The sequence below is a fragment of the Cyprinus carpio genome, chromosome A16 (assembly GCF_018340385.1).
Source record: "Cyprinus carpio isolate SPL01 chromosome A16, ASM1834038v1, whole genome shotgun sequence".
NCBI lineage: Eukaryota > Metazoa > Chordata > Actinopteri > Cypriniformes > Cyprinidae > Cyprinus > Cyprinus carpio.
This window is the reverse complement of record NC_056587.1, coordinates 8076499-8092229: the sequence shown is the minus strand read 5'-3', so window position 1 is coordinate 8092229 and position 15731 is coordinate 8076499. Positions and strand designations below refer to the sequence as shown.

Genomic DNA, 15731 nt, shown 5'->3' with positions numbered 1-15731 from the left:
AATACAGAATTAACAATGTGCATGGGTTGGGTTCATTTCTTGTGAAAAGCTTCTTGTGGTTTTCTGTGTTATCCATTAATGTCACATGTTCGTGGATTTTCATTGTTCTTAAGAACAGTGGACAGATTTCCTCATACTTAAGTAAAAACATCTTTTGGTGTGCTACCAGAAAATAAAAAACAGATTATAGCCTACCTTATATACAGCATACAAGAAAGAGCACTCCATTAAATGTTTAACCTTTTCATGCTTTACAAACAGGAGTCAAAATCCACACCCTATAGACACACACAGAGTATAGTATCACTGATTCATGCAATCTGTGGAAAAGTATTGCTTCATATCAACTGTTGCGCTATTGCTATTTACACATCACTGAAACTATCTTTGAAAGGGAATTCGGGTTTGTCAGAGTGTAATGCCTCTGGCAAATTTTCATGAATGAATTAGTATTACTTTGAATTATTTATTATTATTATTTTTGTATTTATCACTTAACAAATAAAAAAAAACTCTATATGTAAATACAATTTGAAGCCACCTGAAGACATTGCCACATTGCCGAGAGTCTTATGGGCCATGGGTGCCTTATTCAAATATAATTACATCTTAAGAGATGTAAGCAAGTAGACAGTTGTTACAGTTCAGTTTGATATTATTACAAGTCTTGAGCTCGAAGGTTTTTAAACTACAAGGTGGTTATAATTTCATGCTGATACGTCTGTAAATATCTACTTTTAAGTTATTAGTTTACTACAAAATCAAGGTAACAGTGATGCCATTTTAAAATCATCCTCTAAAAAACAAGTGATCAAGCATGTCCTTGAAAACTTTACCCCTTGAAAGAATGAAAAAAGTGACAAGGTTTTATTGATTTATAGACTAGTTCATTGTTGTTAAAAGAGAAAACCTGATAACAGGGGTGTGATGCATTTTTATACAAACATATGAGAGACAAATGGCAATTGTTTTGTATAGAATGACTCTTGGATTTTCTTTTATTTACTATAAGGTTTATCTTAATTTTATTTTTTTGCAATATAGAATTGAACAGAATTTATGCAATTTAACAACTAAACAGAAGAATGATATGGACATGTAAAGATAGGGATATGAATGGAAACGTGGATTTTTTTGTTGTTCATTATTATCTGGACTTCCTGCTAAATTTATTCCCTCAGCATATCTATGACTGTCCTTTAAAACTGCTCATCGAACTTTTATTCCAGTTGTGTCTGGTCTGGATCACAAACTTGTTAAATATTTCAGTGTGCATCCAATAATTACAGCGTGAAACATCAAATTATAGGACTTTGAGATGGGCTTCAGGTGAATGTTGACATACATAGGAGTCTGATTACAGGTACCTCACTTGAGTCAGATTTTTGTTCCTCTATTTTTTATTTATAAGTAAAAAATTATGTTTATTAATTGATTTAGTATAGTTGGGTACTGTACATTATGTAGTAGTCTACCTTCAGATCTATATGGAGACAGTAATATTTATTTTCTTTAAATTTTGTTTTATATTATAAGAATAATAACTGTTATAATAATAGTATTTTTTGTGATTATGACGAAAAGTGTTACTACTACTACTAATAGCCTGTACTATAAAGCTATATAAATATATAGTATCATTTTAATTTTATTTATTTAGTTTTGCTTGAAATGTTGCCTTACCGTAGCCTAGGTAGGGCCTATGTTTTCAGGCTATCATTCTGAAGAAACTGACTAAGTCTGAAGATAGTTTCTATCAAATCGCAGTGCTTAATTTTCCGTAACCTCGGGATAGTGGAATGAGATCGTGTCGCTCAGGTGGAACACACCGCATGACACTGTTCCCGCGGGCTGAGGCGAAACAAACGGAGACAGATGCCGACGCAATGAGGTCACACCACGACAGATTTCACTCCGACTTGTAACGACCCGTGAAACCTGCGAGAAAGAGAAGGAGGAGGAGGAGGAGGAGGAGGAGAGTGTCTGACAGAACCGTTCAGCTCGCGGTGAGAGCTGCACCGAGGCTATTTATTAGTCAGCGTGACTGACGACATCAGAACACAACAAAACACAACTGCGACGAGTTTGCGCGCGCAGGGCGATATTCAACTTCTGGTCATATTTATCTTTATTTACTGAAGTACTGTTGTCTCTTGAGTTTAGATACATCAAGCTAAAAACATGAATCGAATGGGGAGTATGTGCACATTTGATGAAATCAGATGGGATGACAGAATGGTATGTACCAATTTTTTCACTACTTATTGTTTACTATCTCTAGAAAAACAACAAATATGCTATTTTTTATCGTCTTACATTTATCTGCATAGTGTTGCACAGGTCTTGATATCTGAATCAAATATGCACATAAAATGTTTGTGAATATATCCTATGAATATGAATAAGCACTAGTGAAACTGATTAAAATATAATTAAAATATTTAGTTTTAAGGTCAAATGTTAACACACGTTGCCAAAGATTTCTGTATCGTTTTCTCATCATACGCATAAAAGAGAACCTCTGTAATCTTCCTGGTAAAATATTAAAGGTGCTATGTTAGTTTCTAACTATTTGCATGGTCCAGTTATTCATTCATTCATTCATTCATTTATATTGTCGAAATGAAGTTTGTAAAAACAGATTATCTCAGTTTAAACGTGACACTTTATTAATTAACAGTATTTACAGTTACAAGCTGCACTAAACCTCCTTTACCTCCCTTTGCCCTTCTCTGTATGCACAGCAGATGCTTAATCTGGTTTAATGTCACTTACTTGAAATGTGGTTTCCCTGATAACCTGTAAGAGGCATTTGTGCCAGAACAGGGGATAGTTAATCCAAATACCAGCTGTTCCGTGTCACTGTATATAATAAGTGTTATGTCGAGTTAGATTATTAACCTGAGCTTTCCATCCAGGTTGCTGGGCAGCCTTGTGCACTTACTGGTTTTATGCCCTAACTGAATATATATTTCATGCTTTCTGCATGTAAAATTGGCAAGAAGGTATAGGAAATGAGACAGGGCTCAAGTATTTGCTTGATTGTGGAAGGTTTCCTTCCTTCTTTAACATAATGGTCATTCAGATTGGTTAAAAAGTCTGAGTTGATAATGCACCATATTGTAGCCTGTTTTTCAGCAGCTACTGTTTTTGCATGTTTTTCATTTGCAAATATGAATACAGGACATCATTAAACAGGAAGCTCTTTAAAGGACTAGACAATCACCAAAATACAAAAGAACAATTAATAATAAATCATTATAAAAAAAAACATAAAAATTTAACTCTGAAAGGACTTTTAATGATTTCAAGCAGTTCTAATAGATTATGATGAAAAAAAACATTAAAAGTTGACACTTTTTCACTTTTATACTTTGAAATTGGTTTGGAGAAGAAAAAGCAAAAAAGCGCTCCCTTTTTTGTGTGGAGTTAAATACAACAAAACAAGTTTAGTCGAATGATCTCAGGTTATGTAAGGCGTTTCCACCTTTTTAAAACTATTTTTTTTAAACTATTGTGCAACCAGCTGTGTCTGTATATTTACTTTCTCTCTCCTCCATATACTCCATTTATTTTGCTCATTTACCGCTCCCTTGTTCAATACCTTGTATTTACTCACTCTTTATGTGGCTTCTGTGAAAGTATACGTTTCGCCTCTCTCATCAAGTTCACATTATGAAGCAGAGTGCACTGATAGTCATTAGCCCTCTGTGTGTCTGTGGTACTATTCCTGGGGTGATATACAGGATTTACAATACAGTAGTAACAAATATGTACGCTATGTGAAAGCTTGGCTCGGTTGTGTTGCCTTGAGGTGAGTTGAAATTGACTTGTGATTTGTCTTTTCACAACAATGCCGGAAGCACTTCTGAGTACACTAAATGATTATTAAGAACTGAAATGATCTCATTTGTTTGTTACTAATTTAATTTATTTTTATTACCTATCTATTTATTTATTTCGTTATTTATTTAGTTATTTATTTATTAAAGTCCCCTCAAGGAAAATTAGATTTTTTTTTCTGGTCTCAAAAGATTCAAAAATAAAAAATATAAATAATTTAATTGAACATTGAAAGGAAAACATAAAGCTTTCACTCCGAAGTGTGGAATAAAAGGCCCCTTTATGTGGAACAGGAAAGGTCAAAGGGGAATGGCAACAATATGCAGATACTTTTGATAATGCAAAACATCTATGAACAACATTTAAGTACATATGCTCATAAAAAAAAAAAAAAAAACTCCAGTAAATTAATTAATGAATATATTGATAGAATTGGTTGAATATTGATGGAAGAAAACTTCCACCCGCAATTGTGGGATCAAACATTTTATTTATTTATATATATATCCACTCATTGATTCAATGACTTTTGGCATTTCATAACCTATTAACTTTAATATATAAAAAATCCCAATTCTTTCCATTCTAACATGATTAATGGTGCCATTATTAATGTTTCTGTTCACTCAGATTCAGTATTGTCTATATACAGTCTCAGTTTACCAGCAGCTATTCAGGTTTCTCATGTGACCTTTACATCTTACCAAGGAAAAACGCTTGTGTGATTAGACTAAGAGTCTTTTATCTGTCCTTTTGAGAGGTCCAGAGACCTGTATCCAATGACACATTCCACTCAAGGCTCTCAAACAATCCCCCTCTCTTTCTCTATGTCTTGTCTCTTCTCTTTCTGTCTCTCTGCTTTGTACCTCACACCTGCGTTCAGGTTTCACTCTGACCTGGTTTGATTTCCAGTGAACAATTGCCATTGCACTCCATCTCTCTCCATCTGTTATTAAGCGTCTGTTTGTTTTCTTAATACCCTGGTGCCAACGCCTCTGTTTTTTTCTGTTTCCGTGTTACACAAAATATGCAAATCTCACAGAGCTCTTATATAATATTTACATATTTCTATGCATGTTTATATGCGTCCATTTAAAAGAGCGATGGCGTGTTATCTGAGAGTTTTGGTATGTAACGCTCTGTTGTAATGAAAAGCCTGTTGTTCTAGTGCCCCGAGCAGAATCCTCACAACCTTCTTTCCAAATAGATTTTTTTAATTCCCGTCCCATTACAGGCATGAACATTGTTTTGTGCTGGGTGCGTGTCATTTTGCAGGTGTGTGTGTGCCTTTGTTGCTCTCTTGGGTTGAGGTGTGGTGTTGAACTTGGATGATCTCGACTCTCTAGTCTAAATGCTGTTTTGCCTTCTATGGAAACACCCGATTCGCACACAGTCACAGGACGTCCCTGCGGTAGTACCTGCAGATTTACTCAGGTAAATAAATTAAGGTGTAATTTATTTACTTCAAATTTGTCCTAAACCACCTTTGGTTGATGTGTTTGTCGTTTTTTGATACTGACAGTTCAGATAACACAATATCGTATTTTTTAATGGACTGAAAGTTCTGTCTAGTCTGTCCGTCTTCTTGGTGCGGTGTCATTGTTTTGTCTCATTTATGGGATTACGATAAATGTGTTGTTTTGACCTGGTGGGTTGAGGTTTGGCTGTGTTTTGTCTAGTGATTTAGTAAGTGGTACAGTAATAATAGATCTTTCTTCACCTGGACAGCTTGCGTTTACAAACTTGCATCACTAGACTTATGATGTAATCTGTCTTTGTGACATGTAATATAGCAGTGTGTAACTTCCAGCTTTACATGAAATGTTCTTGACAAAACATGTAATTTACAGTGTTTTGTGGTAGTTTGGTGAACTGTATAGGATCATGCTATTGTTAGTTTGTTAGCCTATATACTGTAGCTGTCTAAAAGTAAGTCCCTAAACTCTTAGAAATAAAGGTACAAAAGCTGTCTCTGGGGCAGTACCTTTTAAAAAGGTACTAATATGTATCATTTAGGTAATAATGTGTGCACTTTATTCACTAATATGTACGTTTGATGTACTTATACATGCACCATGAGAAGTAAATAAGGTCAAAGGTGTAGCTCTTGAAAAGATACTACCCCAGTAACAGGTTTTGGACCTTTTTGTCTGAGAGTGCATGTACTGTATACTGTAGCATCTTACTGTGATGAAACATGTATGTCGTACATAGAGTACATATAGCACTGTATTGTGTAACTGTATTGGCTAAGGTCAGTACACCTGGCTTTTATCTTCCAAAAAAGGCATGAACCAGCTTCAGACGTCCAGAGGCTTGTTTTGTCATGATCATGACATGATCTCATCATAACTATAGACGCTGTCTCATAAAAGACTGGTCAGCTGTAAAGAATTAAATCGACATCTGTCAAATATCATTCCGCAACCATACAGATTTCCTGTTCACACCTTGAGATGGCTGACTTTAAACTAGACCACATGTTCAGAGTCATGAGTTGTAGCCTCCTTCGAAGTGCTCTATCACTGACAGCGCTATTTCACATACTTGAGTCAGTGCCTGATCAAAGTCAATTCTGAAAAAGGTCAAAACTGTGAGATAAAAAGTCATTAATACCTTTTAGAATTGTTTTATTCCATGGTGAGAACAGGCTTTGATACAAAAGACATTTCAAAGTGCATCACGTATGTTCAAATACATTTTTATAGATATTCAGAATTACAAGACATAAACACAATAATGAGAAATAAACTTAGATTTGTGAGATATAAACTCACAAGAAAAGTTAGAATTGTGAGATACATATAAACTCGCAATTACGAGAAACAAAGTCCAATTTGTGAGATTTAAAAACAGTTTTATGGCAGAACCAGGCTTCCATACTTTTATTACCTCCAGACCAAAAAAACAACTTTTAAATAAAGATCTTGAGAATATTATTACATATAATATAGCTAATGTACTAAAAAATAATGCATTACATATTATGTCTTCTCTATACTCCTTTAATATATATCGATTTATTTTTTAATAGTGACTATATGAAAGCAAATTTTTTTTTTTTTTGCACATGCCACAGATCCTGCATTGTTTGTCAACAGAAGTATAATTGATTACTTAATCACATAATGTTATGTAATGTAAATTGCACTTGAATAGTATAATCCTTTTATTGTATCTCATATTCTGTCTAATTATTACCTAATACTATATGATCACAGGGATGATATAGTAATAGGTAATAATAATAACAATTTGCAGTATTTTATATGAACTCACTGCAGCTTCTCTATTTGTACATGATGTCAGTTTCACTGTTACAGTCATTATAACAATTCATTATATTCCTTATCACTGTACACATCACTTCCTCTTTTTATATTCCTTTTTAATTGCACTAAACCGATGTCTTGGCTTCTATGACCACATTATTTACACCCTAATATTACTAAAATAATAATTGCCCTAATGACAGTAAATATGAATCACATCTAATCTAATACAGTATGGACTGGAATATGTCTCATGTGAATGTAGAATGTCCTCTGTCACCTTTGCTCTGACTTTTTAAACACTTGATCTTCACCCTATAGGAGGTTTTCACAGTCAGTCTGAACCTGTCTCACACATATTTAATAAACATGTCACAGTTTATGCACGCTGTCTGCCACATGCTCACTTTCAGGACCTCCCGTCCCACTGTGACTCACACAGACTACTTTAAGAGCCAGCAGAATGTTCCGGATTTAAGCATGGACACACACACACACACACACACACACACACACACACACACACACACACACATTTATCCAGCCATGTGTGGTTGGTTTAATTTCTCCAATCTTCACTGCTTTACATATTTCATCAGATTATGTTCTTGAATACCATATATAGTTATTCTGTTAGGCTCATTTCAGTTTCTCTTAATTTGTTCATGTGGATGTTATCTTGTGTTGTGTAGGAGTGTTTCCTCTCATCTGTTTGTGTCGTTGCCAAAGCTTTATAGTCTCTGCTTTGTCTCTTCCTGTGTCCAGCAAACGTAGTTTATGTTGTTGATGGCTGTCCCGGTTGCCATGGTGAAATTCCGTTCTGCACTGGAGCGCATTGTTCCGTTTAGATTTGTGGCATCCCTCCTCCATTTTTGTAACGATTTAAATTTACATTCAAATACAAAGCTTTGGCAAAGCCTGCAAGGCTCAAGAATTTTCCAGAAGCTGAGGAACAAATCAAATCAGACTTCGTATATCCTAGAGACTGGACTGTAAATGCCTTTCACTTTCGCTTTTTTTCTTTCACATTGAGTAACCACAGACCTTCATGCCAAACTTGAATGGGCAATTAGCGTCCAGTCAGTCTCTCTCTCTCAGAGGGCATTACTCAGTTTCTCCTCCCCACATGTTCCCCTCATCCATACAGCTCCCTCCCTTTTGCTTTCTATAACGGTCTCTTTGTTGCATCGCTCCCTCACATTTGTGCTTCTCTTCATGTCGTTATTCAGAACGGGCACAGAACCCTCAGACTGACTCTCCACGAGCAGAACCAGCACCAGCCGCCCACCACAGATAAGGTAAATGTCTGTATATTCCTATTTTACACATAGTAAAGTAGAGATGATTTGGTAAATGATCTAGTCTTGATATTTTCAGATGTCACATTCAGAATCAAGCTCTTGATTCAGTGTTTATAAGCATTTATGGACCATTTCAAAATATATTTGACTGAGTTCAGTGTTTCTGACCCTGGGAAGGTTTTAGAAGAATGAAAAAGTGTCAATGTGTATTGATATTTATAAAATTGATATGTATATTTATATAAACTGCTTAGTTATCTAATTTTAAAGACTAATCATAACGTTTTAAGTCAGTTACATAAAAAGGTAGATTGGTCTAATCTGAATCTGAAATTAAGATTTATTACCCATTTGCTAACTGCTAGTTGGTCAGGCTAGTTTTTAAAGCACATATGGTGGCTATGTTCGTGGAACTGGCACCAGATACAATTTTGCATGTTTTAATGGTTTGTTGTTGTGTATATGGTAATGCTTGCTTATCTCTACTGATGGTTATGGGCTGATTATTTCTGGTTATGCTGTGATAGTGATTCTGTAGAATTACCCCACACGCTCTCTCTTTGGTCCATTTCTCTCGGTCTGTCTGCCAAATCTCTATAAACACAAGGAACATGTGGCTGTGTTCCAGGGGACGTTCTTGTAGAACCAGAGGCTCATTGTTTCAGATCCCAGAAATTGCATAACTTCCCATCTCCCTTTTCCCACATCTGTGCCCATTCCTGCTCATTATTGGTACCTTGTGTGTTTAAAAGGTGGCTTTTGTTTTCTGCAAAGAGATGCAGATGTAAAGGTTGATTCTGAGGAAATTAGATTGGTATGATGAGTTCAGTTCTTATTTGGAAATATGAATCATTGTAAATATTTTTGCAGCATTTTAGATTATGTAAACTCTAGAAAATTAAAACATCATATTACTTTAATAGGTAGAAGTCTGATCAAGCCTCTAGATGTTGCATGACATAAAAGTACAGTTAATAACATATTAAGATACTGTATGCATACAATAGGATTTTAATATGTATTTTTCATGTCATTCCAGCCAATTGGCAGAGCTTTTGCTTTGGTACAACCAAACTATGAGCGGCAGCCATTGAAGTCTGATCTGATCAAGCAGTCTGAGGACCAGGGTGAGGTCATCAAGGTGGGTGTGTCTTTAACTCTGAATGATAGATCAGTTACATCTGGAAGTTTGAGCTTTAATTTAAAATGATAACGAGGTCTGATTCTGAGTAACTGAATTTGATATTCTGCCTAAACTAGGCTAGGCACTAGACTAATTCTTAAAATTATTATACATTTAATTTGTTAAAATTAGTGATGTCAATGCTTATGTGCTTATGTTTTTTTTTTTTTATCTTTGGGTTTGCTTGATAGGTATATCTAGAAGACCGCAAAGAGGCACAAGCCAGACACCAGCAGAGTCTAAAGATGCTCTCAGAGGAAGTTTCACAAATACAGGAGGTAAGAGCAAAACTCCTCTGTACCATTTCCCACTCTCCTATATTTAGATGTTTTCAGAACATGTGCATTAATAGTGTTGTACTGTGTGCAGGTGAGATATTGTCTAAAAAACCTCAGAGAGCAGATGGCAGCTAAAAGTCACAGGACAGAACATAAGGTGAGACAAAACAACACATCAGTCTACATATATACTTCTTTTACGCTATACTAATCATAAAATGTTAACTAACTCTCCTTTTCTCACCCTCAGCTGGTGTTATCTGGTCCCAGAAAAGTTAATGGCACTCATTCAGCACTAACACAGGCCCTAAACGGTTTAGAGAGGCAGGTGAGACATTAATGTGCACTGTTACTTTGCACACACACACACATGCATGCATGCATGCAGGTTATCAGTCAAACACTAATAATTAAATAAACTAATAATTTTTGCAACAGTTAAATTTAATCTTTAGCAAATATCTTAATAATTTTTTTTTTTTTTTCATTTTTATAGTGATGCCTAAATTGATTTTAGCGTTTAGTGTTTTGTTTTTCATTTTTTTTAGACAAAATAGTATACTCAATTCCTCTATTTCTATATTTATATTACCTATTCTGTCATCAAAAACTAAAATAAGTAACAATTTTGTGTATCCCTGTGTATCCCTAATTTTAATACCAACAAAAATATTTTCTATCCCCTTAAACCCAAACCTAACCCTCAAAAAAAAAAAAAAAAAAAAAAAAAAGCTAATATTATTAGATTTAAAATAAAACTGAGCCATTCAAATGAGCACTTCAGATGTTCTACTAACTCATATAATGCAGTCACATTATATAATGTGCTGTGTTAAAAAATCTGTATCCTTTGGGTGTTAATTGTTTTTTATCACTTAGGTAATTGCTTATTCACACCTAAATTACAAATCTCAACACTCTGTTAGCACACAACACATCAACAAACCTAAAGATAGTGAGGAATTAATCACCCAGGAAACCACACAAAAACGCACAACTCAGGAAACACGTTAATCCACCTGCAATAATTATCCATGGTTCTTTATAATCAATAGTATTTGTTCAACAGGTTTTAACGTTTCTCACATTCTTCAAATTCTTATCTGTTGTTGCTCGGTGAAACCAATGTGGCGGCAGCATTTTTTATTTTTTTTGGGATTGAATAGAGGATTAGCCTCCCAACGAGATGTGTGCATCTGGGTAGTTAGAGCAGGAGAACGAGTGGAAAAGCTGAGTTATGACAACATACGTCAGTATTGTACTGTTAGAACACACACCCTGTTGACGCACGTACAGAAAATGTCCCTCCCACTTTCTGTCTAATTTACATTATCCTCTCGCTCTCACACACGTCTATAAATAACTGCTGGGAGAGATGTGGGCGTGTTTGAATGGACATAATTTGTAAGGACGTATATTTTGTTTGTGAGACTGTGGGATAGTGACTTGGTTTATAATTGAGTACGGTTTGCTTCTATTTTTTATTGCTTAAACCACTATGTTGCACCACTAATTCAAGACACATGTAAGAAGTACATGAACACACATACAAATCTGAATGTAACCAAACCAATTCCAGATTCTTTTCATTAATGTTTTGTCACTGTATTCTCTCTCAGGATAGTGTGGATGAGCAAGAAAAAGAGAAGATGAGGGAAGCCAGTAAGCGTGTGTATGCTCAACTCCAAGAGGCTGAGAAGAAACACCAGGATGAGAGAGAAAAACTGCTGGTTAGTCACTTAGCATGCACTTTTTGCCATCTTTCTTTCTCAACATGCAAGGATCCTACTGAGAGCATTTAAAGGAACGTTTGTTAGATTGTCTTGATAGGTGAGTTGTACAGTACTAATGCAGTGGCAGACATTCCTTATGGCCGTGGGTCAGATCCAGGTTGGGAAAGAACTGTGTGTGCAGGAGGGGTGAGATCGCACATTCTTTCATGATGATGTGCAGTTTCGTAATCTGCTACTGCTTGCATCTTATACGTCAAGGATTTCAGTGTTAAGCAAACAGTTGATGTCAAAATGATACAGGAAAAAATGAAACAGCTTGAAACTTTGAATCATTTTCAACTTCCTGAAACTGTCTCTGTTGTACAAGTGTAAGTGTCGCGACAAGTTGTTTTAAATGAAATGCATATATGCCGATAGGGTGATCAGGACTGCTAACCACATAAACAAATAAATCTTCAATTTTTAATACAAAATATTTCAAAAATTAGACATTATTTGACAATTAGGACATTAGGAGTGATTTACCAGTCAGAATCGAATATTGCAGAAAGCTGTGTAATAGTTAAACATAAATGTGTCTTTTGTGCCTCGTGATTTAATTCTTTTACTCTGTTCATGTTGTCGTAGGCAGAGGCACAGCAGTACAAGAAGCAATTATCTGAGCAGAGCGAGTATCTGAAGAGGGTTCAGCAGAGCAAAGAGCAGCAGGATCAGCAAATCGAAGACCTGAGACGTCTCATGGGTGGCATGGAGCAGGAGAGCTCCACCCTCAGAGACCAACTCATGACCAGAGAAGCCGAACTCCTGCAGCTGCGCGAACTGAGGGAGGAGGGCCATGCAGGGAGGGAGAGGTGGGGGCAAGATAAATCTTACTGATTTTGTCACATTATTTTGCCTTTTTTAACTTTATGCATCATTTGGGTGTTGCTGTAAACATGTTGCTTAATTATGTAACAGATTAGAAGAGGTGGAAAAGGAAAACGCAATTCTGAAAGAGAAGATTCATCACTTGGATGACATGCTCAAGAGTCAACAGAGAAAACTACGGCAAATGATTGAACAGGTACGCGTGTATGCACACAAACGCTGACTCTCATACAAACTTTTGTCATGGTAGGTTCACTTTCTAACTCAAGCTTTCCATCCTTGTGTCATCTAGCTTCAGAACTCACGAATGGTGATTCAGGAGAGAGACAGAGTGATTAGAGAGCTGGAGGAAAAGGTGGCCATGCTGGAGGCAGAGGTCAGTCCACAGGATATAAACAAACATCTAGTGGGGATTCTAGTTCAGATTTCTCTGAATGATTATGTTCCTTAATGGGTCCATAAATGATTCTTTTACTACAGTACTTTTTCTTTTAGAAATAATAAACACATTTAAAATAATTATTTTTTACAGTTCAAAATGATAATTGCTCTTAACTACAATGAAACAAATTTGATGTAAGAGAAACTGTTTTTACTCAAAAATTGCTTGCAAATGATATAAATAATTATAAAGAACGTCAAGTAGCATATTGAATGTAACATTTTTGTTAAAAATTTGGAAGTAGAAAGACTAAAAGTGTATTTTCTTGTACCCCAATAATTGTTAATTTATTTACAACTTCAAAAAGTGCATTATTTTAAAGTGTATATATTAAAATGTTTAAACAAACAAAAAACGTGGTACAATTTCATTCATTAATAAGCGTAAAATATACTGTAAGCTGCATGTGTTTGATTCACTAAAAAGAACCGAGTCATACATTCAGGAATCTAAGCTAGTTGTGCTATGTGTGTTTGATTCACTAAGAAGAACTGACTCTTTGGAGTCATTCATTCAGGAATCTACACTAGTTGTGCTGTGTGTGTTTGATTCACTAAGAAGAACTGACTCTTTAGAGTCATTCATTCAGAAATTGGACTACAGTGGTTGTGCTGCATGTTTTTGATTCACTAAAAGGAACCAACTAATTCAAGTCATTGAGTTTTGATATTTTAAAGCATGGAACCAGTCCTAAAAAAGAATCAGTTCTTGGTTCCTAACCTTAGTTATTATTCTTTTCTCTATCATGTTATCATAATTTCATGAATTACTGCTGAGAATGTACACAGATGTTTCTTTTTAAATAAAATTCCTTTTACCACATATAAAAGCGATAAGTAAACTGTGATCTCATATGTTTCCTGACGTCTGACCTTTGTGAATGTGCTTTGCTTACAGAACAAACAAATGCATGATCAGATGGATTACTACCTTGGGAGTCAAAGGTCAAACTCGTACCTGCCATCAGACAGCAATGCGCAGATTGTCTACAGGTAGGACATGCAAATGATCCCGATAGCTTAACGCAAATTTTTTATGCAAATGGTCACATATGCTTGATAACGGACATACAAGCACACACATTCAAATTCATGTGTCTTCTCCACAGCAAACCTCTGAGACCATCCACCCAGACCAACAAGAGCCTGCCCTTCATCAAGGTCATTGAAATTAAATCATGAACCTTACCACAACGACATCCTGTGACAACCGCACCATCCTCCTTTACACAGTGAAGGAGAATACTAGCAACATCTCAGACCTTCACCAAATGACATGCGATTGCTTTAAAGTCTAAAGGCATTTTCAGCGCAGAGGTCTGTTACTGTTATTGCCATGATTACATACTATAACTGAATTATCACGATAGATTTGATAGAACAGGGACTGTTAAAGTGAACATATCCATTTATATGAAGACAAATGAAGAACTCATCTTTTCATTATTGTGAGATTTGTGAAGGGCTTCTAGATGGATTCTGGTGTATTTTGGTATTTATTTGAGGCTGGTCCTCTGAAGACGATGTCTTTCACCCAACGTTAATAGACAGATTGTGATGCTAAACACCCTCACTGAGCTCTCGTTATCTCTCGTAATCTCCTTTGGTATTAGCTCGGCTAAACTTTAGTGGGTTTCTGAGTTCGCAGAAATCACAGGGAAAAATCTGTTAAAATGATAGAGACAATGGATGAGAAGAACGTTTTTATTTTATTTTATGTATGTGAATTAAAGATTGAAGGATCTTAATTATATCTATTTGTATCCAAATTAAGGCAGGAAATGTGTTCTGTGGTACTGTTGTGGCTATTGAATTTTTTTTAATCATTTGACCCCCCATTTCACAGTGAGTCAAGTTCATCCTGAAACAAAAAACTGCAACAAATATTTATTCTTGATCTAAATGCTTTTCTCAACCAAAGGGATACAGCAGGAAGAATTCAATGACTCACCTTCTATGAAAAACAAAGACGCCTTGTGAGTGTTTCATTAGTTTGAAAGAATGTAACACTTGTCCTCCAGTGAGCCAGACCGGTTCAGGCCAGTAGGGCACAGCGTGACCTCTGTTATCCAGTCCAGCCAGCCACTGCAGTACAATCTACAGTTACTCAGTTAGCCATTTCCAACATTCAGTAAACTGGTTTTATAACACCTAGTTATATAATTGACCAGATCACCCACACAACCCAAAAAAATCAAAATAATACCATTAATAACAATAAAAACCATTAATAATAGAGATTATTTATACTTCATTAATTTAATTCTGGGCAGGGTTGTGTTGAAGAATGCATTTCATAACCATGTTTATCCACCTTCACATTTGTAAATAGTGTGTATATTTTCTCTTTGTGTGAACGTGTGTAACCTTATGTGAATTTCTTAGACAGGCTTCATATTAGCATGTAACATCCATTATTATTTTTGAATACTATTTTTGTAGTAAAAACAAGTGGTTTGCAATGCTTAAATGAATGGCACCTTGTACATTATATTTAAATAAATAAGTTTCATGAATGTTGTTGTCTTGCCTTTTCTGTGTCTGCAAAGGAATGTGATGTATGGTTACATGGTTATGGCATCTTAAAAACAATGAAATATATATCCTATCAAAATTTTATGATATGGAGCGGTCCCATTGAATCTGACCTCCAGTGTAAACACAACAGGGTGTTATTTTATTCCCCTCACATTACTTATCACTGTATTTTATATTCAAGTCGTTTGAGGGTGACAATATCCTTTGACGCAATTATGCATTCAATTTATCAAATGTGATAGTAAATACAATGCACATTATTTCAAACTATTACA

At 35.4% G+C, this 15731-nt stretch overlaps 1 protein-coding gene across 5 annotated transcripts; it reads left to right on the top strand.

Moving 5' to 3' along the window:
• Positions 1–1982: 1982 nt before the first annotated feature.
• Positions 1983–14775, top strand: LOC109093986 (tuftelin-like). Of its 5 annotated transcripts, none has more exons than XM_019107659.2 (12): positions 1983–2238; positions 8345–8419; positions 9456–9557; positions 9791–9877; positions 9969–10034; positions 10128–10205; positions 11497–11607; positions 12238–12461; positions 12568–12673; positions 12770–12853; positions 13817–13911; positions 14028–14775. In XM_019107659.2, exons 1-12 carry the CDS (start codon positions 2182–2184, stop codon positions 14098–14100), a joined length of 1158 nt encoding a protein of 385 aa, XP_018963204.1. In that variant the 5' UTR covers positions 1983–2181; the 3' UTR covers positions 14101–14775. The 5 variants fall into 5 exon arrangements, with proteins under 5 accessions (XP_018963204.1, XP_018963205.1, XP_042628309.1 ...); XM_019107660.2 differs by having other exon boundaries at positions 1984–2238; positions 8345–8413; XM_019107656.2 differs by lacking the exon at positions 1983–2238 and adding an exon at positions 5130–5277.
• Positions 14776–15731: the final 956 nt, after the last annotated feature.